The sequence below is a fragment of the Haliotis rufescens genome, unplaced genomic scaffold (genome assembly GCF_023055435.1).
Source record: "Haliotis rufescens isolate VD_foot unplaced genomic scaffold, xgHalRufe1.0.p SCAF_18, whole genome shotgun sequence".
In the NCBI taxonomy this organism is placed as follows: Eukaryota; Metazoa; Mollusca; class Gastropoda; order Lepetellida; family Haliotidae; genus Haliotis; species Haliotis rufescens.
In genome coordinates, this window is record NW_025963868.1 from 1,404,640 (window position 1) to 1,429,479 (window position 24,840).

General features: G+C 38.4%; 1 protein-coding gene across 1 annotated transcript in view; it reads right to left on the reverse strand.

Annotated features, from left to right (window-relative positions):
• Window positions 1-1,963: 1,963 nt before the first annotated feature.
• LOC125381505 overlaps window positions 1,964-24,840 on the reverse strand; it is a 48,823-nt gene continuing 25,946 nt past the window's right edge. Inside the window, exons 6-7 of the mRNA XM_048398107.1 lie at window positions 18,120-18,264; window positions 1,964-2,096 (exon numbers count right to left, since the gene is read on the reverse strand). Coding sequence (XP_048254064.1) covers window positions 1,984-2,096; window positions 18,120-18,264 — 258 coding nt within the window. The 3' untranslated portion in view covers window positions 1,964-1,983. The remainder of the gene's footprint in view (window positions 2,097-18,119; window positions 18,265-24,840) is intronic.

The following is a 24,840-nucleotide window of genomic DNA, read 5'->3' on the forward strand; positions in this document are numbered from 1 at the left end:
TCTAGACAACAACGCCCGTTCACGAATCGCCAATGTTCACCTCCAGCAGCAGAACATCCATAGAATGTCACGGCCTGTAATGAGCCCAAACTTTTCCCCCATTGAACACGTCTGGGACATGATAAGGTGACGTGTGCGTCAACGTCATATGCCGCAGACCACGTTATCTGAACTTGGCCAGGCGCTGCAAGAGGAGTGGACCAGACTCCCTCAAACGTAGTATTCCTCGTCGAGTGAATGAATGTTTGACAAATCGTGGCGGTATAAGGCACTAAAGATCCAAAAACATCAACTAATATCTTTTACAATTTTGGACATTTTAAGTTATTTCCGAGTATCCACTACTTTTTTAAAGAATATGTGTATATGATATAACAATATGTGAAATGCTGGACTTCCTAATAGAAATGTGAAATTTGGGGACAGTACATTTAGGCAAGGAGTGGCATCAACTGAGGTTCACCAACTGTCGTCTTCTCTTTTCCAGTCTTTTCTTTATGCATATATATCGGAATATCTTCTCGGAGAGGCAATTTCAAAACACGGGAAATTGGCAAAGAACGTAAACTTCATGTATATCGATGAACTCATATTATTCAATAACGGTAAAATAGCCGATTCACTTCCACTGATTTACCCACCTGGACTAGAAATAAAGGAGACCAATGAAATACTTGACTTGTCTTTCATGTGTTTATATAGGGTGCCACCAGTGTGGCAGGATACTCCCGACTTTTCACTACTGGTAGCATCACAGTTTGATAGAGATTGGAAAACACCTGTTTATGATGCAGTCGGAATCGAACAATGGACCCACTTTATTTGTTCTCCATCACAACAAAATAAACTCTGTACGAAACATTAAATCACAGCCAGTAAATTGAACGTGCCTTATGCAGTAAAATCTAAAAAGTGACAAAAGATACTAATTTGAAGTACATTTAGGTCACATTGATGGACAAAAACGTAAGCCCCTTTTGAGTAAGCCAAAGTGAGCTAAAAGTAATGACATGGACCTGTTGAAAATGTTGTTGTTACACAAACAAAACTTGACCGGTTTATAGGAATACCTTTACGAATCAGGAACTAGTTGTACCTTTTAACAGGAACATATTGTACGTTCACAAAATATAATAACGTGTGAAATGAATTAGATTTTTACCATAACACGATTCCAACAAAACAGCCCATGCTTTTCTATTATAGTGTAGCAATCAACGTCTGCAAAAAATGGCGAAATGACTGTTGCATAGGTTTATCAGTATATATGTTCAGTGTAATACATTTCGTGTATATATATTTTCAGGTGAACAACTGATTTTTCATGCGTTTGTGACGGGTGCCACAAGCGGGGCAGGATATGCTCGCCTTTTCGCGAACGCCTGGTATTTCTTAGCATTAGTTACATGCTTTATGTGTATGAGAACAGTTTCCTGAATGCCGTCTGTTACCCCGAATTTGATTATGTATGTGAAAGTATGGATGAATTATTGTATCTGTACCACCAAACATTTGTAAAGATCATTGGTTGCACATCTTCAGCGCGTACACAATACACCCATCGCCACCTGTCAATCAAACAACATGATTTACCAAACAGAGTAGGTCATCACCTGTCCAACGGTTATCAATGTCACAGATATTATTTAGTTCAACTTTCAAGAAAGTCTTGTTGTATGTTGAATATAGTTTCTGTACAGCGCAACTGCGAATCTAAATGGATCTGAACAAATCGAGCAAGTAGAAAACGTGAAATATGGAGGATAAACTGACTGAACTTATTTTACATTTCTGTGATGTTTCTTTGGTATTAATATTTACACTGATTGTTTGGCAACCTTAGTCGTCCTATTTTATCTGTTGCATCGTAAACGTTTGTAAAGGAAAGGTCAACTATCTAAACACGTTAAAGGTTGTTAAATTTGACTGTATATTACAAAACGCTTGCTTCAACGGATGTGTACTGCAAAAGAAATATGTTACCTAGGATGTCGTGGCAGCGATGATAGCGATGATGAGGACAGGAATAATCACAGCGATTGCCACAGTGTCATAAGGGATGTTCTCGCCCGCTAAGGAGATCGTAGGCCCATGATCTAGATAATTCGAATAAACACAGTGTGGCAGTGTATCAAGATCAAAATCATTTCACATTCAGATAACATGTCCATTCATTTATGCCTAAAAAAGTTCAAACGTTATACACACTTGGTGTTTCTTAACTTCAAGAGGTTTTGAGTTAAAGTAATATCAAGGTACCATCACAACATAATAGCATGCTCCAAAGCTCTGAAATGTTGAGAAGTGTGACACGATAACAATTTCAACATGGCTGCTTGGGCGGCCATGCTCTGTATTAAAATATATACATATTCTAGGACGGAGTGGTGAGCGTCGTGTAACTTACCTTAATTACCTGATATATCCGTACCATAAAAGTGAGTGTTTTAAGCCGATTTTAACAATATTCCAGCAATATGGGCTTCACACAAAGTACCCATATAACAAAGATAAAAAAATGTATACACATTGCTAGGACTTTTACACTAAGGCTTTGAAATGCGATAACGTTTTACTGTATGTTTTGCTATCATCATTAGACAGACCTAAAAATACACAAACCATCTGCTAAGTGCATTGGAGTATTACTGGTCAACTACCTTTGACAATACACATTTGCAAAAATATCACATGTACCAATTACCCTGGCCATTTTGATACAATCAGTCAAAAGTTAGATTCAAGTTCTTGGACGACATTGTTTGGACTTACCACTGACAATGTAAACAGTATATCTTGATGTAGAAGGCAAAATTGCTTTCTGTCTATAGTTAGTTAGCTGTTATAATATTAAATGAACTGACTCTACATCGATCCATCTATAGAGACACCCATTTAATTGTTACTTAGTTTTGGGAAAACATGTGAGAGAAGGCTACCTAAATAGCAAACAAGCGTACTCAAAGCCAGAATCCAGTTAGGGATCCATTTTGAGTTTCATGACGCTTAAAATTATCCAGCTTCACCAAATGAAGCTAAAAATAGACGAACATGTGTTTGGTGTGGAAAAATATATAAGCTTAGGAACTGTGATCAAGTTATTTTGAATTTGTGATGATTGCATTGGTCTTACAGATACCCTAAAAATAAGTGTCGCTGAGCGAAGATTTGTGTTAAATGCGAAGGTTTTACCAATTATGTCAAATTATATTTCGATTCATCCAGGAAGATGGGTAACGTGTTCTGTGTTATGGAGAAAACGAGCTTTCGTGTTCAGTGCTGGCAAATTGACGGATGTATTGATGACTACAGAAAACTCATGAATTAAGTTCACTTTGAATTTCTCATAATGAGCTATATGCAGACAGGAATCATAAGAAAAACTATCCCGGCCTCACGATTTGAAATCACGCTGTTGCAGGGGTCATCCATGGACAGAGTCGGTGTACTGGTTCTTAGGTTGGGCTTAGAAAATTTATCAGATTAGAACGGACGGACAGTCGCCGAGCGCGCAATAACTATATATAAATATATTGAAACAAAATGAATGATACAGTTGATATTTATCTCCATTCGTAAAATCATATATGGTGTCACATTTTGAATCACCATGTCATAGGAATCCAGAGTGATATCAAGTATGGCTCACAACTGAGATTGAAACGAAGAATTTAAAATGTCCAGAAACGTCTGAGTAGTAAGTGTAGATACATGTATGTATCTGTGTGTTAGGCAATGCTTGGATGCACGTTCTTGATTTTCTATTCGCACTTTTATTATTATAACAAACAAAAGAACAAAGAAACATCGTATAGCAAAAAAGGTGTATTTAATATTACATTATACAGTAACAATGTTACAACTATTCCATGAAAACTGACTAGTTTCATTCTTATTGCAATGTAAGCACGTACAGAACATTCAATAACATGAAAAGGAAGGGCACCTAAATATAAGATCTAAGTTGTGTATGCAAATACAGGGAAAGCTCACAGCTATAATTAGCTTTAATTGTACGGAGATCTGTGATCCCTATTTACATCTGGAGAAGGAGTGGGTTATTGATTTTACCCGTGCGTTATCAAGGAAGTAAAGAGGCGAAGGGGTGGTATGTGCAATGTGTGAAGGTCCTCCCCATGATATTCTGTCCTGCTTATAAACACACTCTGTCAGTCATGACTTTCCAACACACATGTGTAGTTTTCATTGATATAAATATGAAATGAGAGGTCCTTTTAGATTTGCACTATGATGTTGGTGTTGATGGCTTTCATTCTGACACTGTGACATATCTTTACATGTAATGTCTCTTAAAATTGAGACTAGTGGAAAAACTTCGTACCTTGATCCATGAGGTATCTGTTACTAAACGTGAGGACCATCTATATATAGCTACAACTCTACGTTCAGAACACATGCACATGATACACTTGCAATCGTACAATGGACTCTGCTTTTAGTAGAGATTTCATAGAGATTTTGGTCGTTTTTTATGTATTTGAATGGTACAAGTACTTCGTGACATTCATACACAATCTATCCTCATTTAGGGAAAGAACCTCTGGAATATGATTTTGAGAAGATGAACAAATTGTTGTTGAAACCAATGTATTTAGATACAAATAGATGCAAAATAAAGTCCTGAAAGCACATGCATCCGGATCTAGTCTGAAACGAAAATACCATCGTAGGGATTGAGGTAGAATTAGTCCCCAGCAACATATGCTTGTCGTCGGAGGCGACTTAGATTGACAGGGTGGTTAGGGTTGGTGCTTGCGTGTCATCATGTCAAATGGACAGCGTAAGGCTCTACTCAATATTTCAATGACTGGTTCGTGCGTCACAGTCCTACAAAATATGATCTTGAAGATCCTTTCTAGAATCAGGTGAATGTGGCTTGATGCCATGGAACCAGAAATAAACCTGCGGACACCAAGCTAAATTGCAGCCTCGAAGATGAAAGACTTTTTCACGTGCAATTACACGTGACTCAAATATTGAAAATTTGGTTGATAAAGGAGTCCATGGGTGGCTGAAAACTAAACAATACGTCCATTGAGACAATTATGGACTTTCATTAAATGGGTAAGCTCCCTTTGCCCAATGCACGATGGGAAACAGAAACATTACTTGGCATAACTGTGAATGCTAATATGTCACGACCTCGCGGTTACATTCGTACTGAGCAGGATGACGTAGTTAACAAGTGCTACACTCCCCAGTTATACACCAGCTGTGGACATTACACCATGGGGGCATGAAATATGAAAGACATTCCACATGCTAATCCCATTAAGAAAACATCAAGAGGATGTATCCTTTAAATAACGCAGACAAATTAGAATATCTAATTGCTCTTCTTTCGTCACGTTCAGATCACTTTAGGTTCCACTTCCATCATTTGAGATCACTGGAGAGGCATACTTATTGAGCACGAGAGTAGGTATGCATTACGTCATTGGTGCACTTGCTTCCCTGTCTTGTGTGATTTGGTTCGGTTTCCTGTGGATAAAGAAATAAAATCAGTTCCTGACAATATGTTGCCATTTACACAATACCTTGTCCAGATAATTGTAGCTTTATGAGCTCGACTCGCAAGAATTATGTAACGAAACCTTGGTACCTTTTCTAAGAAGTTATATATCCTATATGAAATTGAAGTTGTTAGACTTTCTAACAATCCCAGTTTGAAATATAGCAAGGTTACGTACTCTTCACGATACCATAATCAGAGCCTACTCAAAGTTCCACTGATTTCATTAATTGTGGATTACCTCTTTTTTCGTCTCCAGTATAGAAATCCAAGTACTCCAAGAAGGGCAATAACACCAAAAGCTATCAGAACTCCCAGAACTATCGTGACGGTATCTCCTGCAATAAATGACAAGAGCGTTACCAGACATAGTGGACACATTTCCGATTTTTAGAGGAACAAGAAGACAAAACCATCTCGGTTCCAGCCCTACTGACCCTTTATAAAATCTCACACAACAACACATGCAATGAATACGAACAAAACAAGTAACGGTAACTTCATATGAAGTGGTGTAAATGCTATGTTATTGAACATATAAACATATTAGTTGGGCATTTGTCTGATCAATGTTTTATCACATTTAACACATTCATTGATAAAACCCATACCTGGTACCAGGAGACAGAGAGAAAAGACCTAAACGAGGGATGGTGTAACAACTCAATTAATAATGTCAATATCGGATGTGAACATGCGTTGATACAGGCGAGTCAGCGGGGTGCATTGAATACACTAGATGGTTGAAAATAGCCTTCGGGATGTTATTTCAAATGTCAACCAAGCATTGGTCCAACTGAGCTAGCGTTATGTGCTGGGTCTGGTCATGTCGTAGGTGTCGTTCTCGCTCATCCCAGACATGTTCTGTGGGGAAGAGGTCCGAAGAAACAGCTGGCCATGGCAGTACAGCAATGTCATGCTGCCTCAAAAGTCTGTGAAAAAACGTGCAACGTATTGGCGGGAATCCTGCTGCAACGTGACGTTACGTCCCTGCATTTGAGCAAAAGGTACAACATGATCTTGAGCGATGTCCTCCCCGTAGCGTACGCCATTAAAATTGACATTAGCAATGATGAGTTGTGTTCCCTCCCATGACTTGTGGTGCCAGCCCGTACCAATACACTTCCAACGCCAAAAACCTGACGACGCTGAGTAACGCAAGCGTCGCTAAAAACGTTTTCCCAGACGCCTGAAGACCCTTGCACGACCATCAGAGCTGTACAGATGAAACCTGTACTCATCATATAGTCCCAGTCTGGTCTTTTGAACCTCAGATGTGGTATGCACCAAGCTTGTGGTGCCAGGCGGTGAAGCAAAATTTGGCGTATCGCTGGACGTCGGGGCCGCATGTTGTGCTCCCTGAACCGGCTGCATACGGTTCTGCCCCTTATTGGTCATAACCCAAGAACTGTTAATATGGCAGTTTTGTATCGATTCCGTAGATGCACCAAACGATTTCGGTGGTCTTGTTGACGTGGCGTCACACGTGGACGACCGCTACGTGGAAAGTCACTAGTGTTGTTCTGCTGCAGATAACGTCTCCAAAGAGATAATATTGTGTCTCGATGAACATTTAATTGTCTGGCAACTTCCTTTTGCCCAACTCCTGTTTGCAGCTTACCCACGGCGCTAACACTTTGATTTTCAGCAAGCCGTGGTTTTGCCTAAGCGTTATTTACGCTTAAACAAAAGGGTTTTTTTAGCACCTGATAGCTAAACAATCAGTGTATGTTGTACACATTAAAAATACGTGTGACAGTATCATGCTCCCAACAAACACTCAAACATCCAAATGGTGCGCCGTGCATAAACATGCACGTGCAAATTGTGAATCACAACCTTAAAGTCGAGGAGATGTTTTATTTAATTTCAGAAAATGTATTTTTTTATTGAACTTTAAATGATGCTAGGTTTCATTTTTTCCTTTATATTTGCTTACACTAATCAAAACTGCAATTAGTCTCAGATCGTGTGGTTATTCAAATGCTTTTTTAACAATGGTTCTTGTCATTAAACAGAGCATTTCATTTAGAAGTCGTGAATGGTAATGTAATACTATCTGCGAAATGGATGATAGTATTGTCCGTAACAATGGAACCATCTTAGACAACATTAACTGCACACGAAGTCATACAGCATACAAAACTAAAGGGGAAAAAACAAACCTGTTGGAGTGGGAGTCGTTATTGTCGTTCTTTCACCTGAAACAAAAAGGAAATAAGTAAGTGTCAAAATGTCAAATTATATAATATCTGTCATCATTGGTTACAATTCACCAATGACAGGCAACAACCTGATGCACAAAAATTGCCATCGATTGTGTGAGTATGGTTAATGCCGTTTTTAACAATATTCCAACAATATTCAACTAATGTTTTTATTGTTTTGTGTGTTGATATATGGAATACATAAATCATTACTGACGTTTGTAACATTTACATATCAGACATGGAACTCATCACTTCACTTTTTTTTGTTGCAATCATGCACATTTTTATGACATACCTTGAGGCTAAATGTAAAAAAATATCTTTTAAGGTATTTACCTTAACGGATAATAAAAGGACGTGTCGTTTATTAGAACATGCAAGCCATGTTATATTTAATAATTTGGGGATTTATGAGAATATGCAAGTACATATCTCAATTTTATTTGGTACTGAAGAGGCCACAAACCTATTACTGCTGAGATGTGCTGCATGCTTATTTCTGTGAGAGAATGCTTTTTCTGGTTTGCATGATGAATAAAATATATAAGTTTTGTAAACGTCAACTATTAGCACGAGTTGACAAGGACGCAAATTTGATACAATTTGGGTCATCATAATAGTAATCTGGTAGATATGTATGTCTTAATGGTGTGTATATTGCGCACGCAAGATAAAAATGTTACTCGTCTTCAACATTATTCAGGCTGCATTAGTTTGACAAAATCGGTTTTCTCGTTGAACACACACACACACACACACACACACACACACACACACACACACACACACACACACATACATACATACATACACACACACACACACATATAAACATACACACACACACACATACACACACATACACATACATACATACATACACATGTATACACTTGTATACTTAGAAGAGCAATACCTCTAAAAGGATCCATATCGTTCAGTTCATCTGTTTATGTATAGGTACTATTACGCCCATTGATCATCAATCAGGGAAACGTCCGTTTGTTCTGATACTACATGTACATTAAATAGGAGTTCGATATGAGGGAGTAATAGGGATGCTGCATGTTTAAACAGTTCAGGTAGAGTATTGTGTCGTCAAGGTGATTTGTTTAAGATGTTGTATACTTTCCAGTATATCATTCTTACATATTGGTGAATCGAGAATCTCAGTTACAGATTGTCCATGAGGATTTGTTTGTGTTGTGTATTCTTTGCAGTCAATATCGACGAATGAAAAACAATTGTTTCAAGTATTTAAGCCGCCGTTAATTGTGGCATTTCGTTTCAGATTATCTTTTCTCTGGTGTTTGCAAGTAGCGTTATACTTGTTTCCACTGCAATTGTAGTCTCCTAGAGAATTTGTATCTTCATAGTTTCTAAAATTATTCAAAACCCTACGTCTATCTTTGTTCAGGCGATCGTCATCAAACCATCTGTTGATGCTTTCTCCCTTTTGTCAACTTTCAACCACTCCACTATATCCTCGATACTTATGTCAATATTTGTAAATGCTGTATCCACAGATTTATTCATCAATTCTTCCCAAACAAATTAAGATGATTTTGTTTTTTGTTTCAGTGAATGATTATCGTAGGGAAACGTCAATAGAAGATGTGTAGATTCAGTACGACATGGTATCACACTACATCCCATAATAACTGCAGCTTAAAACAACAAAAGTTATTATCTAGTGGTCAGGTCGATTGGTGTTTACCACCTTTATGTTAATGGACTGGCCCACTTTTTACTGCCATAAGAACAACATGATACTTGACGTCTTATTATGCACTTTATTCACCGTCTTACATACATGATAACATAACATTCATACATATAATTTAACGAAGTCAAAGTCAGCAATCTCTGCATTCAAGTTGTCACATACTCTCTATATACAACAGAGTCAGCCAAGATCACCTTACTAGCTCACGGCATCCAGGTACCGTAGAGAAGATTTCTCTTGTCTTTGCAGTTGAACTTTCAGTCTTTCAAGACTGCGCTATCGTTTTCTCTATAGATTCGTTGGGCAGCACCGAAATATCAATCTAGTTCAATGTGGCACGTTCACACTTCTCAATGAAACTGATTATGTCAGAAAATCAGAAGAGATTCCGGTGATGATAAGACAAGGATTTATTGAGTTGGGAATAGAATCCTTCTAAGTTGTTGTTTGTTCTTGATCCAGTTGTCGGGTAGTGGTTCCATAGACCGATAGGGAACAAAGACCCATAGTCGAGATAAGGTCTATGCCACAACCTAGTCATTGTGGCGCCCAAAGAGTCGCTTCCGTGGCTTCTATCCAGGTTGACAGGGAGGAGAGGAAGTCCAGCTGCTCTCCGAATCCATTTTTGCACCTCAGGGTCTTCTGCGTATAATACAGCAAGGCCTAGACTTTGAGTCTTTCTCTAGATGGCTTGTGCAAAGTGGAAGAAGCACCCTTTCACAACTGCATCGGGAAATTCAATGTTGGCTTATTTAATTTATTTTATCAGTATATTTATTTTCTTATATTTCTTATCATTATTCAAAGAGATTACTGAAGCTCTAAAGGGTAACTGGAGAGGCTATTCCATTATCACTGATAGGGGTAGGCCAGTTGTGGTTACATAACACCGGCATCTACTTTGGGCTGCAGTTCTTACAGCTGGAGTTCTCATGGAAGTAAACGAAGAAGCTAAAATATAATCGATCAAACTAGCACTAGTGGGGTGCCACCTAGCAGTTGTTGGTGCAGGACGCAGGACACAGAGTTCCGGTGAAATTGGAGTTTTCAGAGATAAACATGGCTGTGTCAATGATAATTCCAGGACATAAACTTGTATGGTCGACCAAAAAGAAACATGGGTTGTGACTTTCATACTTTTCGTACGAAAATTGGCTCTTTTCAACCAATAAATATCCATCTCATGTTAAAAAAGGCAGAAGGAAGGTCGGCCATGCATATGCACGTGCTGCGCGTGCCGTGGGCGAGACACGCAGTCACAGTCTGTCTACTTGCGTCTCTGTTACTCATACTGTCTAACGACGTAGAGCAGAACCCTGGCCCACCGAAGAAACAAACAACGTTGCTAGAGGGAGATTTCTCAACGACGGAACTTATACGTGAACTGAGAGACATGAGGTCGGAAATGAAAGACATGCGGTCAGAGGAGAAAGATATGCGGTTGGAATTGAAGGACAATTTCTTGAAACTCAGGGATAAAATCAACGCTGTCGAAACTACGGTTGGTGATCTAAAAGAAGAAAACATCGAACTACGAAACACCGTTACTAACCTTGCTGGGAAGTTGGACTTCCTTGAAAATGCTTCACGCCAGAAAAAAACTCCTTTTCTTCAACATTGACGAGTCTGCAGGAGAATCGTACGACGACACCGCCTCTAAGGTAACTGATGTGCTTACAAACACTATGAAAATATCTGATCCTATTGAGTTTGAGCGAGTGAAACGTATCCCTTCTAATTCACGTGGCAGTCGTCCCATCTTAGTAACAGTAAAAACATTCAAACAAAAGATGACGATCTTGCAGGCTACTAAACAGTTGAAGGGTCATTCAGTGAATATATCACAAGGCTTTACTGGAAGATTCCGCTCTATTCGCCGAAAACTTAAAACCTTCCTGGATCAAGCTAGAGCAGAAGATAAGTTCGCGACAATAAAGTTCGACGAGCTCCAGATCGACAACGAGATGTACAAACTTAACGACGCGGGAGACGACATCGAGCTAGTTTCTACCCTGAAATCGTGGAAGAGAGCTCCTTACTATACTCGCCAGTCTACTTATAAATAGGGGTGTGGTCAAGGCCAGCCTCGATTGACAGCAACCTATATGTGCTTTTTTGGAACATTGAGGGACTTAAACATAAGTTCCATACATCCTTTATAGATTTTGTGAAATCTTTCAGTATTATAGCTCTTGTTGAAACTTGGGCGTGTAATGAGGACACCTTTAACATTCCTAATTTTACACAGTTGAGAAAAAAATCTCCTGGTGCATTTCGCAACTCTGGTGGAATATCAGTTTTTGTTAAGAACAATATTTTAAATCTCATGACAATGTTGACAAGCTGTTGTAATGATATGATGTGGTTGAAAATTCAATTTCCAGATTTAGTTCCAGTGTTGTATTTTGGTATTGTTTACTATTCACCTGCAGGATTGAGTAAACACGCTGACGAACAAATATTTGAGTTTTTAGAAGAAAACATTGCAAATTTTCGATTGAATGATCCGAACTGTCATATAATTATAAGGTGACTTCAACGCTAGGACTGGCAATGGTGTTAACTCTGATGTTATTGAAAGTGATGACCCAACCCATCTCCCAATCGACGATGATATGAACTATCAAAGTGATGATAACTTTGAACCACGTCTGTCTCAAGACTGTATAATAAACAAAAGAGGTTTTGATTTGTTGAAACTTTGTAAAGGTAATAGTCTTAAAATATGTAATAGTCGTCTTTTTGATGATAAAGGTATTGGTAAAATTACATGTAAAGCAAACAACGGACAGAGTGTCGTTGATTACGTTTTATGTACAAATAACTCATTCCAGTTGTTTGCAGGTTTTGATGTTGGTAACCAGGTTGAATCTTCACATTTACCTATTGTTTATTCACTTTCTTTTAATGAAGATAAAAGCAACTCTCATGAAAACGATATTCTGATTCCCAAAATTAAATATGATTGGAGAACTGAAGGTAAAGATTTATTTGTCTCGAGATGGAATGATGTCTCTTCTGCAGTTATAGATCAGTTTTATTTGTTTGTAAACAATGGTGATTTATCCGAAGCCCTAAGTTTGTTTCATTCAATAATACAGTCTTGTGCTGATCACTGTAAGACGGTTGTTTCTACTGGTTATCATCTTGGCAGGGGAGGTAATTGATGGGATAGGGAATGTGATATGGCTCGTCGTGAGGCTCGTCGATTTCTCCGTGCTTTTCATGCGACTAACAGTAGTATTGATAGACAGCGGTACACGGAGGCGTGGTCGTTATATAAACAACTTTGTTCGTCTCAACGGTTTCTTGAGTTTCAAAACTATGTTGATAAACTGAATAGTGCTCTAGAGGAATGAAAAGCAAACTATTCTGGAAAACTCTAAAACAAAAGACATACGTGGGATTTAGTCATATTAAGCACTCCGAGTGGGCTCAATGGGCTTCAAACTTCCCAGACTGAAGTTGAGTTCTATGATGTTGTAAAATCTTATGTTGATTCTATTGATAAAAATCTTGTTTTATCAACTGTAGATGATGACTTCCTTGACAAGGAAATATCTATCCAGGAGGTTACTGATGTTATATCTGGTATGCAGTCTGGTAAAGGCCCAGGTTTCAGTGGTATTAGTATCAAGTTTTTCAAGAATGTCGCCGAACAGTGTATATATATGCTACAGTTTCTGTTTAATGCAATTTTATATTCGGGCACGTATCCGTCTGACTGGACGTTAGGTATTATATTACCCTTGCATAAGAAGGGCAGTTCTAGTCTACCAGCTAATTATCGTCCTATTACATTATTGGAAGTTTCTGGGAAGATTCTTGCTGAAGTTATTAGTAATAGGTTGTATAGATGGGGAGAGCAGGAACAGTTTTTCACTCCGGAACAAGCAGGTTTTAGACGTGGAATCCAAACTACTGATAATATCTTTATTTTAAACACAGCTATCAATAAATATCTCTCGTTGTATAAGGGTCGCCTTTACTGTGCCTTCATTGACCTGAAAGCAGCTTTTGATTCTGTAGACAGGACAAGTCTTTTGTTCAAACTCTGGTCCGGTAATGTTAAAGGCAGAATGTATAATTTATTAAGAAATATGTATGTAAAAGTAAAGGCATGTGTCTCGCTTGAAAAGGGTTACACTCCATTCTTTGATTGTGCATATAGGGTACGTCAAGGATGCCAGTTATCTCCATTTTTGTTTTGTTTTTTTTATCAATGATTTGGTGGAATTTCTAGCCATAAACGGTCAAAGATGTATAAGTTTAGACTTAATTGAGTTGTTTATTTTTGCTTTTCGCAGACGCAATGGTTTTGTTTGTCAGTACACCATTGGGATTGCAAATTAAAATTAACAAACAAGATTCCTATTGTCAGATAAAAGTAAAGTTATTGTATTTAGAAAAGCTGGGAGATTGAGGAAATATGAGAAATTTAATTTGGGTAGAGAAAACCTAGAAATCGTTAAATCGTATAAATACTTGGGCTTTCTTTTTTTTAGTTCTGGCAGTTGGTATATTACACAGAAAATATTAGCTGAACAGGCATGGAAAGTGTTATCATTTGCTAGATCATCAATTAAGGATTTTTATAGTTTACCACTTAACGTCTTATTGCATATTTTTTATGTAAAAATTGTACCTATTTTGTTATATGGAGCCGAAGTTTGGGGTTTTCACTCTTCGCCTAATAGTCTTCATGTTCAGGATAAGTTTTGTAAACAAATACTAAGACTTTCTGTCTCGACTCCGAACATTGTAGCTCGTGGTGAGCTTTACAGGTACTCTTTGAATGTCAATAAACACATTAAGATAGTTAAATATTGGATGAGGTGCATAAGGCAAAGGGAAAATATAATATTGTACAATGTATATAGATATCAGTATAGTTAAGCAGAGAAAAATTTAGATTGCTGGGCACTAAAAGTAAAAAATCTATTGTTCACTTATGGTTTTTGACAGGTATGGATGGAACAGCGTGTTGTCAATGTCCAACAATTTCTAGTCGAGTTTAAACAAAGATGTATTGACATTGACGTTCAAAATTGGCTAACAGACTTTGGTAAATATTCTAAACTTGAAATGTACAGACAAATTAAGGTGCAGTTAAGCGAAGAAGATTATTTTAATGTAATTAATGTAAAAGCTTATTGCATAGCATTATGCAAGTTCCGCTGTTCCAACCACGACCTAATGATTGAGTACGGTCGACGTCTCAAACTTGACCGTAAGAATCGCCTTTGTCCCTTTTGTGTAATACCTAATATTGAATCAGAACTACATTTTTGTCTTGAATGTCCATTTTATCAGGACTTAAAAGAAAGTCTTATTCTAGAATTTTATTATAAATTCCCATCTAACAATAAGCTTATTTTATTATTCACATCACGGAAAATCACGGTCATAAATAATTTGGCTAAATTTATCTTTTTAGCTTTAAAGAAATGTAGTAAATATTTTGCATAATATGGATGTCCATCATTTGATATTTGTATAAACAGAGACTGTAATCATATTATATGGCGCGTCAGCGCTTATTATGTCAAGTTTCATGTATAATGGGCCGGTGGCGCCTTTACCGTAATAAACACACTCTCTCACAAATGAGGACGAAAAACAGAAATACAAGACCGTGAGCAGGAATATGAGTATACATGTATGTGGTCTGTTTACATCTACACATAATGTGTAACATAAGGTAGTGAGCAGGCAAATATGTGCATGTATTCCGTTTACATCTACACATTATGTGTAACATAAGGTAGTGAGCGGGCAAATAAGTGCATGTATTCCGTTTACATCTACACATTACGTGTAACATAAGGTAGTGAGCAGGCAAATAAGTGCATGTATTCCGTTTACATCTACACATTACGTGTAACATAAGGTAGTGAGCAGGCAAATATGTGCATGTATTCCGTTTACATCTACACATTACGTGTAACATAAGGTAGTGAGCAGGCAAATATGTGCATGTATTCCGTTTACATCTGCACATTACGTGTAACATATGGTAGTGAGCAGGCAAATATGTGCATGTATTCCGTTTACATCTACACATAATGTGTAACATAAGGTAGTGAGTAGGCAAATAAGTGCATGTATTCCGTTTACATCTACACATTACGTGTAACATAAGGTAGTGAGCAGGCAAATATGTGCATGTATTCCGTTTACATCTGCACATTACGTGTAACATAAGGTAGTGAGCAGACAAATATGTGCATGTATTCCGTTTACATCTGCACATTACGTGTAACATAAGGTAGTGAGCAGGCAAATAAGTGCATGTATTCCGTTTACATCTACACATTACGTGTAACATAAGGTAGTGAGCAGGCAAATATGTGCATGTATTCCGTTTACATCTACACATTATGTGTAACATAAGGTAGTGAGCAGGCAAATATGTGCATGTATTCCGTTTACATCTACACATTATGTGTAACATAAGGTAGTGAGCGGGCAAATAAGTGCATGTATTCCGTTTACATCTACACATAATGTGTAACATAAGGTAGTGAGTAGGCAAATATGTGCATGTATTCCGTTTACATCTACACATTACGTGTAACATAAGGTAGTGAGCAGGCAAATATGTGCATGTATTCTGTTTACATCTGCACATTACGTGTAACATAAGGTAGTGAGCAGGCAAATATGTGCATGTATTCTGTTTACATCTGCACATTACGTGTAACATAAGGTAGTGAGCAGGCAAATATGTGCATGTATTCCGTTTACATCTGCACATTACGTGTAACATAAGGTAGTGAGCAGGCAAATAAGTGCATGTATTCCGTTTACATCTACACATAATGTGTAACATCAGGTAGTGAGTAGGCAAATAAGTGCATGTATTCCGTTTACATCTACACATTATGTGTAACATAAGGTAGTGAGCAGGCAAATATGTGTATGTATTCCGTTTACATCTACACATTATGTGTAACATAAGGTAGTGAGCAGGCAAATATGTGCATGTATTCTGTTTACATCTACACATTATGTGTAACATAAGGTAGTGAGCAGGTATATACGTGTTTGTGCTCCGTAAACCCATCATGCATTAGGTGGATATCAACGGAGATGATTCGGCTAGCAACGCACAAGTGAGGATCTTGAAATCAATATTTTGGACCCAAACTACACTTTATACAACCCAGTGAACATTTACTTTCTTGTAACCCAGTCGGGATTACACTGTATGTCATCTATTTGAACATTTTATCCTGGTGAAATTGTAGTAGTAGTAGTAGTAGTAGTAGTAGTAGTAGTAGTAGTAGTAGTAGTAGTACACTAAAATCTAAGGATTTGAACAAAATATGTCATCATTAGGAGAAAGACATATTCCAAAGATTGGTTTCCACATGATGGTACTTTCAAGGGAAGATAGCCAATATATAGTACTTGAGTGTATGGTCAAAGTGCTGTCATAATCTAAAATACTGCAATAAAATATAGCGAAAAAAAACATATGTGTCAAGTTCCACAACTAACTACAATGAGTAATGACTAAAGGACGTTTCAGTTTAATCGAAGTGCAAATTATCAAATCATTGTCAAAATTAAATCGCAGAGAAAAACGGTACATAAATGATGAGCCAAACTAAAATCCCAAATCTCATTGCACTTTGAACAAATTGGGGTGTAAGTATTCGTGGGAAGTTTCAGCTATATTGGCCAAGTGGCTGCTAAGAAATTTATGTTTATGAAAGAAGATGGAACAACAGCACACGAAATAAGCTCACTTGATTTTCAGGAGGACAGACAAAGTGCCTTATTGTGGTTTAACATACCAATGCTCAACCGGCACGGTATTTCTGTTTCTTGTAATAGTTCACAAATACTTGTCCCAAAATTCACAAGAGATGATGTGCTTGAAGAATGCCACAGATGTAAACACTATACATCATACGTGTACGTCTCTTGAATGAAAAGAAAGTTATAAATAATGGATTCCCCATACTGCTAAAAACTTTCCAGTCTGTTATATACCGAGTTTAAAGACTATGTGAATGACATCATGGCACATCACCCTTGCGATCGTCCTACAGCCATTGGGTTCTAGCTATTATCTTTTATCTATTACATCAACTCTAATGTCGTGAAATACTATTTTATGAAAAAATGTAAGTTATACATGGTATCTCTTAGATCGCGTACGCAAATATCCGAATGGAAAAGCCAATGGACTCAAAGGCGAGAAACATTTTCAGCAAATCAGCGAGACTTGTTCTGCAGCATCTTTTGTTGCTTCCCGTGACATCGGATTCGCTTGTTGTTAGCTTTGGGCAGTATCAGTATCTTGGGTCCATAAAACATCATATTGCCCTCACGAATGGAAACTTGTTCTTAGTCTCAGACAAATTGTCTAACTCTGTATTGTTTCGTTGTGTATAAGTTATCATTCATGTAGAAACGAGAAAACGAACATGTGCAAAGGGTGAAACAATTTCTCAAAAGAAAGACATTCGGATGACGAAAATTTCAAAAGCCATGCCAAGGATTTGAAGCATTTAATATAAATAAGACACAAGATTTAACAACGAGGCAGAAATTACTTGCATGGTAATTCTGGTAAGAGAACCTGTATAGAGCAAATATTCTTTGCAATAGCGTTTCCGCAAGACATTTGTTGACTTACCTGATTTGAAGTAGAAGGTATTTGACGTTTTACAGTCGGAACGGCGTTTGCAGAAAACTGACCCGTTTATTGGAAAGACTCCCAATTCAAGTTTGGATTCGTTTGTGGTCATTTCAGGTATCACTATTGGTTGCCCTTCAAAGACCTAAAAATGATATGTTAATTTCGAAATTACGTCTGCTGTGTACAAGTGCAGATAGTCTGCCTCTTTTGAGTAAAGAAAAATGTTAAGAGCCTGGTTTCGGTTCCCTCGATCCTGTACTTTTTCTTTTGCCTGGAATGGCCTAAATTGGTCAATCGTCAACGACTTGGGTTTGTTGCTAGCTTTTCCATTGTCTGCTAATCACTGACTGACTTCTACCACTTTCCAGCATATCCGCGCGTTGTAGATGCCGTATCGTTAGTTCAAACAATACCTATGAATGACATTAAGTAAATCACAACTGTATGAAGAGCAGTTTCTAGGTTGGGTAACTTGTATCCAATCCATTTCACAATTGTGAATAAAATATGTTCAAACCAGTCTGCAATATAATGCAGCTATATGTCTTTCTCCATCTACTTTAATAATCGACAACATACTTTCAGTTTGATGGCATCACTCTCGAAAAACTCCCAAATATTTTAAAAAAACACAACAAAATCTATAAGGTCAAGGTCACATTCCACTCACCCAGGGTGTTCAAATGTGTTCTATTATGCTAAAAAGTCCGGGATATTATTATTGCACTCAAAATACATAATATTCATGATACATCAAGAAACCATAAACATTGTGTACATACGAAGTGGTAAGGTTACCGCCATTGAAAGTCAAGGTCACTGGAATTGTTATGGGTAAGGTAGTTCTGCTTCTTTGCGTACTGTAATACAGCAAATGATCTCCTCTGTTAATTCACACTGCCTTATTCACTCTTTATTTCCTGCACATACCCTGTCTATGTTAATGTTAAATGCTCCATCTCCTAAAACTATGAGGCCTATGACTTTTTTTCTCGTAAATCATGTATCATTATATGATTTGCTGTTATCCGTATGAATCACTGACTTGTGTATATGCACGACTGAGTTCAGTGTATGCACAACTGAGCTGCATGCATGACTGACTTGTGTATATGCACGTCCGAGTTAAGTGTATGCACAACTGAGCTGCATGCATGACTGACTTGTGTATATGCACGTCCGAGTTAAGTGTATGCACAACTGAGCTGCATGCATGACTGAGATGTGTGTATGCACGACTGAGTTCAGTGTATGCACAACTGAGCTGCATGCATGACTGAGTTGTGTGTATGTATGGCTTAGTTGTGTGCATGCACGACGGAGTTCTGTTTATGCATGGCTTCGTTGTGTATATGCATGACGGAGTTTGTGTTTGCATGGCTGAGTTATGTGTATGCATGACTGAGTTGTGTGTGTGCTTGACTGAGTTCTATGTATGTATTGCTGAGTTTTGTGTATGTGTGGCAGTTACAGGTTTTGTTTGACTGTCAACTAACCAGTAAATCACTTGGTGTCAGTATTAGTATATAGTATATATAATACATAGTGTAGTGAGTATTAACATTAGTTATTAGTATTAGTATTAATATTAGTATAAGTATATTTAGTATAAGTTTGCAGTATTAGTTTGCAGTATTAGTTTAGGGATTTTAATGAAGAGGTGATACTACGCCTTTTTACTTAGTTATGCTTGGGTCAGGCACTACCCTATCAGCTCCATTGTGTCATTCAGGGCAAGTGTTCTGGTTGAGTGGTTTATCCTATTGTTTTCCTCAGGGTCAGCTTTGCATTCTTTTTAACCCTCACTTGCACCTCAGTCACAACACTGACAAGTCACTGACAGACGACAGCAAGTGGGCACATGTTACAGATTATATAAAGTGAAGGTATGTTTCCAATTAAATACGCAGACATATATAAACCTATCTTTTCATAAATAAGATCATATAAATATGTGTACGTTAAATAAGGTATTTGTTATGATGTGTGAGAGATTAAGTCAATGTCTGATTCTCCTGGACAGGGTGTTGTTTGAATATGTTTATTAGGCTATTATCATATATGTGTTAAATGTATTGTAAGTGTGTGGACATTTATGATAGTTTTAGGATGTTTAGTAATTTATTTATTTATAGTGCTATGTTCAGATCTGTAAATATGATCCTAATGAAGTATCATGCTCTTATTTTAATTGTCATACTTTACAAGATTCTTATTGAGTGTTATCGTGCATTTCAGGGTGTAAAAAGCATAACACACATACTCGTCATCAAATAAAACGAATCACACAAGTAGCCGTGTTGTCACATCATTCAGCGATGCACGTGCAATCAGCTACAAAGTGGAGCCCCCAGCGAGGACCTTGATGATTGAGTGTGAATCCAACAACTAAATGTGGATGAGAACAGTGATGGTTTGCCCGGGATGCAATAGTGTTTGAATAGTGGATTATTCCAGTCTTTCGCGTTATCTAACATACGTATTGTCATATAAGCGTACGCGTTATTATGTTTGTCGTGACATGATTAGTGTCCCATGCTTTGGTATACCATGGTTCATTACAGTCATGCTGGCATATTACAAGTTTGTTAGTTTCAAGTTTAGTTTGAATGTGTCTTGTGTTGTGTGGGTGAGTAACTAAATTATTAACTTTCGCTCAAAAGAAAAGAAACACAAACCTAACTTACCCTAAAGCTACGTAGTATACGTTCCCTTATATAGGCATGTAGGTTTCCTTATTGTTTTTTCATTACCATTGACAACAGACAGAACACTTAACTGAACAGGCAATATGGCACGTCATAATCACTCATAATGCATACTAACGTTTGCTATTTAATAATTTAGTATTGTTTTGGCTCATGTATATCTAATGGGATTATTGTTTTACAGTTGGCCCTTAGTTATTGGTTAGTCACTGGGGTTGAACTCAAGTTGGATATATATATATATATCACGGTACAGTATCATATTCATTCAGTATTACTGGTGTTATATTTAGTAGTAGTTGGATATTTAACCTTGCATTAGTTAGCCATGAAGTAACACATTCAGAAGTCACATTAAGTAATAAGTAATAAGTGACTTATTCATGTACAGTTACTTAGTACTACTTATACCTACCTTACATGGTGTTTCCGTTTCAGATATCATGCCATCATTACAATGTGTTGCTGTCGCATGTACAACTGCATTACACTTCCATAACCACAAGAGGGTGATGAGGTGAAGTAATTGATTTTAATAAGTGACAGTGTAATGTTGTGATAGTTCCTTAAGAGGTGGTAATATCGGGTCATAAAAGGTAACTTTTGAAACTGCTTTCACATTAACTGTTCTATACTTACACTGTACAGAGTACTATAGTTGGACGTCAACTATGTTTACTTAAACCATTTTAAACCAAATTTAAACACAAACCGTACACAGGTACACACTGTGCGTCTACTGTGTGTTGTCACTGTTTTACACTCTGCGTGGTTTTCAGTTGTGTTTTAGTCGTTGACTCTGATAGTCATTGTGAACAATTCGTCTCGAGAGTCTTGGACAAGTGTTTATTTATAAGGATGGAACTCACCGGTGATGAATTGAATATTGTAATGACATTCTAGAAGTTAGGTGTTAAACCCAAGGCAGACACCCCAGAGGACTTTGCAGCATGGATGAAGCAATACTCTGCAGTCGAATCAGAGGAGGAATCCAAGGAGGGAATAGCCTAAGCTACAGCTCCAAAGCCACCATCAGGCATGCCTACCTACATGTATCAGAAGTTTCCCAGACATCCATATTTGAGCGGTGACAAATCTGGCAAAGACACATCTTTTGAAGTCTGGAGATATCATGTAGATTGTCTCATTAAAAACACGGTTTATTCCCCTGAGGCTTAATACCTCTAAAGACCAAACTGTAAGAGATTCCTTAGGGGGAGGCGGCCAGGATTGCCGTTCACATGCAACCAGGCGTCAGTTCCACTGACTTACTTAGAAAGTTCAAGAGCGTGTTTTGTGTCGTGGAGAGGAGAGAGTGCAGTATGGCACTCTTCTACAGCGCTAGGCAGGAAGAGAAAGAGGATGTTTCTGTATGGAACTGTAGACTAGAGGAACTTCTTTCAAGGGCCATGAGGGATAACTCCATCACGTATGAGACACGGGGTGAGATGCTCCATATTATGCTGTGGACTGGACTTAAATCCTCTTTGAAAAATATATATGGCCACACGCTTGACAGCATCCATAACTTTGTGGACTTACTGGAAGCACTCCGTGAGAACGAGGCAGATCAACATAGCGCCACATAAGCTAGCCAACAGAAACAGGCCTGTACTACCAAGAGAACCTGAACCAAAATGGAAGAAGGAAATGTCTGATATGAAGACTATCATACACAAAGAGGACAGAGTTGGAGAACCTCCCAGGACAATCGACAAGTGACAAGGGGAGATAACCAGTGGAGGAGTCAACAGCCCTCCAACTGTAAGAACCCAAGACCAGAATGCCAAACTGAATATTCGCCTTATTCATCACAACGTGCAGGAAGTCAAGCAGCTGATCCAGAGTGTTGGCGATGTGGACAGGGAGGCCATTACCAGTATTGATGCCGAGTGAGACTCGAGCACAGTCGTCGTGGGAGGACTTTAAACACATCAGGCCTATGGGCAGGGGACAGATTTCCTGTGGGAGTAGTTGGGAATACGAATGAGGTTGATTTATATATGAGAGATACACAGGTCAGATCATTGTTGGATACAGGAGCATCAGTATCTTTGGTGTCCAGGTGCCCTTCAGAGAAATATTGGATATCGAATGTGCTTAATACTAAGAGGCCACATTACCAAAGGAGTTAGATGTCCAAGAGTTTGTGCCCTTGGATTTGGACAGCCCCTATAATAATTGAGTATTACATCAGTTATCCTGGATTCATAGACGTGCACATTGCTAATGTTACCACGCGTTCTGTTGTGATACAACCGAGAGCAATTCCTTGTGAACTCCAACCGGTTACTTTACAACGTCCGCCCACTGGCAAGCCATATCAAGGAGTTGTGTTGACTTCAGACAGTTGAATCGTAGGACCATCAAGGATTCCTACGCTCTTCCCCGGATTGAAGAACTCTTGGATTGTCTCAGAGGGATGAAATATTTCAGTGTCCTGGACATGAAGAGTGGTTACCACCAGGTTGAGTTGGAGAAGGACCATAAGCAGCGTACAGCATTCACAATTGGACCTCTTGGATTCTTTAATACCATCGTATGCCATTTGGTTTGTGCAACGCGCCGACGACTTACCAACGTCTAATGGAACAGTGTCTCATTGGATTACATCTTGATATATGTCTAATCTATCTTGATGATCTGATTTTATTTTCAAGAACATTTGAGAAACATCTAGAGCGATTGGAACGTGTCCTACAGAGATTGAGGGAATGTGGTTTGAAGCTTGCCCCGAAGTAATGCCAATTTTTCAAGAGTATCTGTATCTGAAAATGGAACTGAGGCAGATCCAGAAAAGATAAACAAGATTCAGGACTGACACACACCTTGCACACCAGAGGACGTCAGAAAATTCCTTGGATTTGCTGGTTACTATAGGAAGTTTGAGGAACTTTTTCCAAAATTGCCAAGCCTCTATCAGAACTAATGCCAAAGACTCATCGAAAGAAATGTCACATTCCTAAGATGGAGCAAGTTCAATGGCAGAGGGGACCGACTCAGGAGAGTGCCTTTCAAAAACGTGTCTACCAAACCTCCAGTTCTTGGTTATTAGGATTATTCCCTCCCTTTGAACTGCACACAGATGCCAGCAGTCATGGTTTGGAGCAGTGCTATACCAGCAACAGAATGGACAGCCACGAGTGATTGCTTGTGCCAGCAGGGGACTTAGCAAGTCGGAGCATTGGACAGCATCACTAATTAAAGCCTACTGACCTGGATGACAAAGGATATTGAGAAGCATGTACAGAATTGTCAACGGTGTACTAGACGCAGGACTACCCGAGGAAGGGCTCCATTAGTGAACATACAGACATCACAACCTCTGGAACTAGTCTGTATGAACTTTTTGACACTGGAACCATCCAAGGGTGGACAACAACATATTCCTGTAGTCATTGATCACTTCATCCAGATATACACAGGCGTATTCAACCAGAAACATGGCTGCCAAGACCACCGCTAATGTATTTTTTCACGACATTGTGATACATTATGGATTACCTGTGTGCATTCATTCAGATGAAGGTGCCAATTTTGATGGAGCTCTTATGAAAAAACTGTTTAGGATGACCAACATGTAGAAGTCTCGCTCTACGCCCTATCATGCCATGGGTAATGGCATGTGCGAACGGTTTAACTGGACACTTCTCAACATTCTTGGAACATTTTACCCAGAGGGCAAGAAGGATTGGTGAGCCACGTTGGACCTTTGGTACATGCATACAACAGCACAAGGCATGAGGCTACAAATTATTCACCATTCAATCTGATGTTTGGGAGAACTCCAAGATAACCAGTTGACTTGGCATTTGCTTTAGATATTGAGCCACAGAAGTCGAGATCTATGTATAAATACACCAAGAATCTCAAGGACAATCTACAACTGGCTTATGAGCTGGCGTCTGCCAATGCTAAGAAGTCTCAGACAAGGCGCAAGTCAAACTATGACTACCGAGCGAGAGCAACCAACTGGAAGTTGCAGATAGGGAACTGTTGTAAAAGGTGGC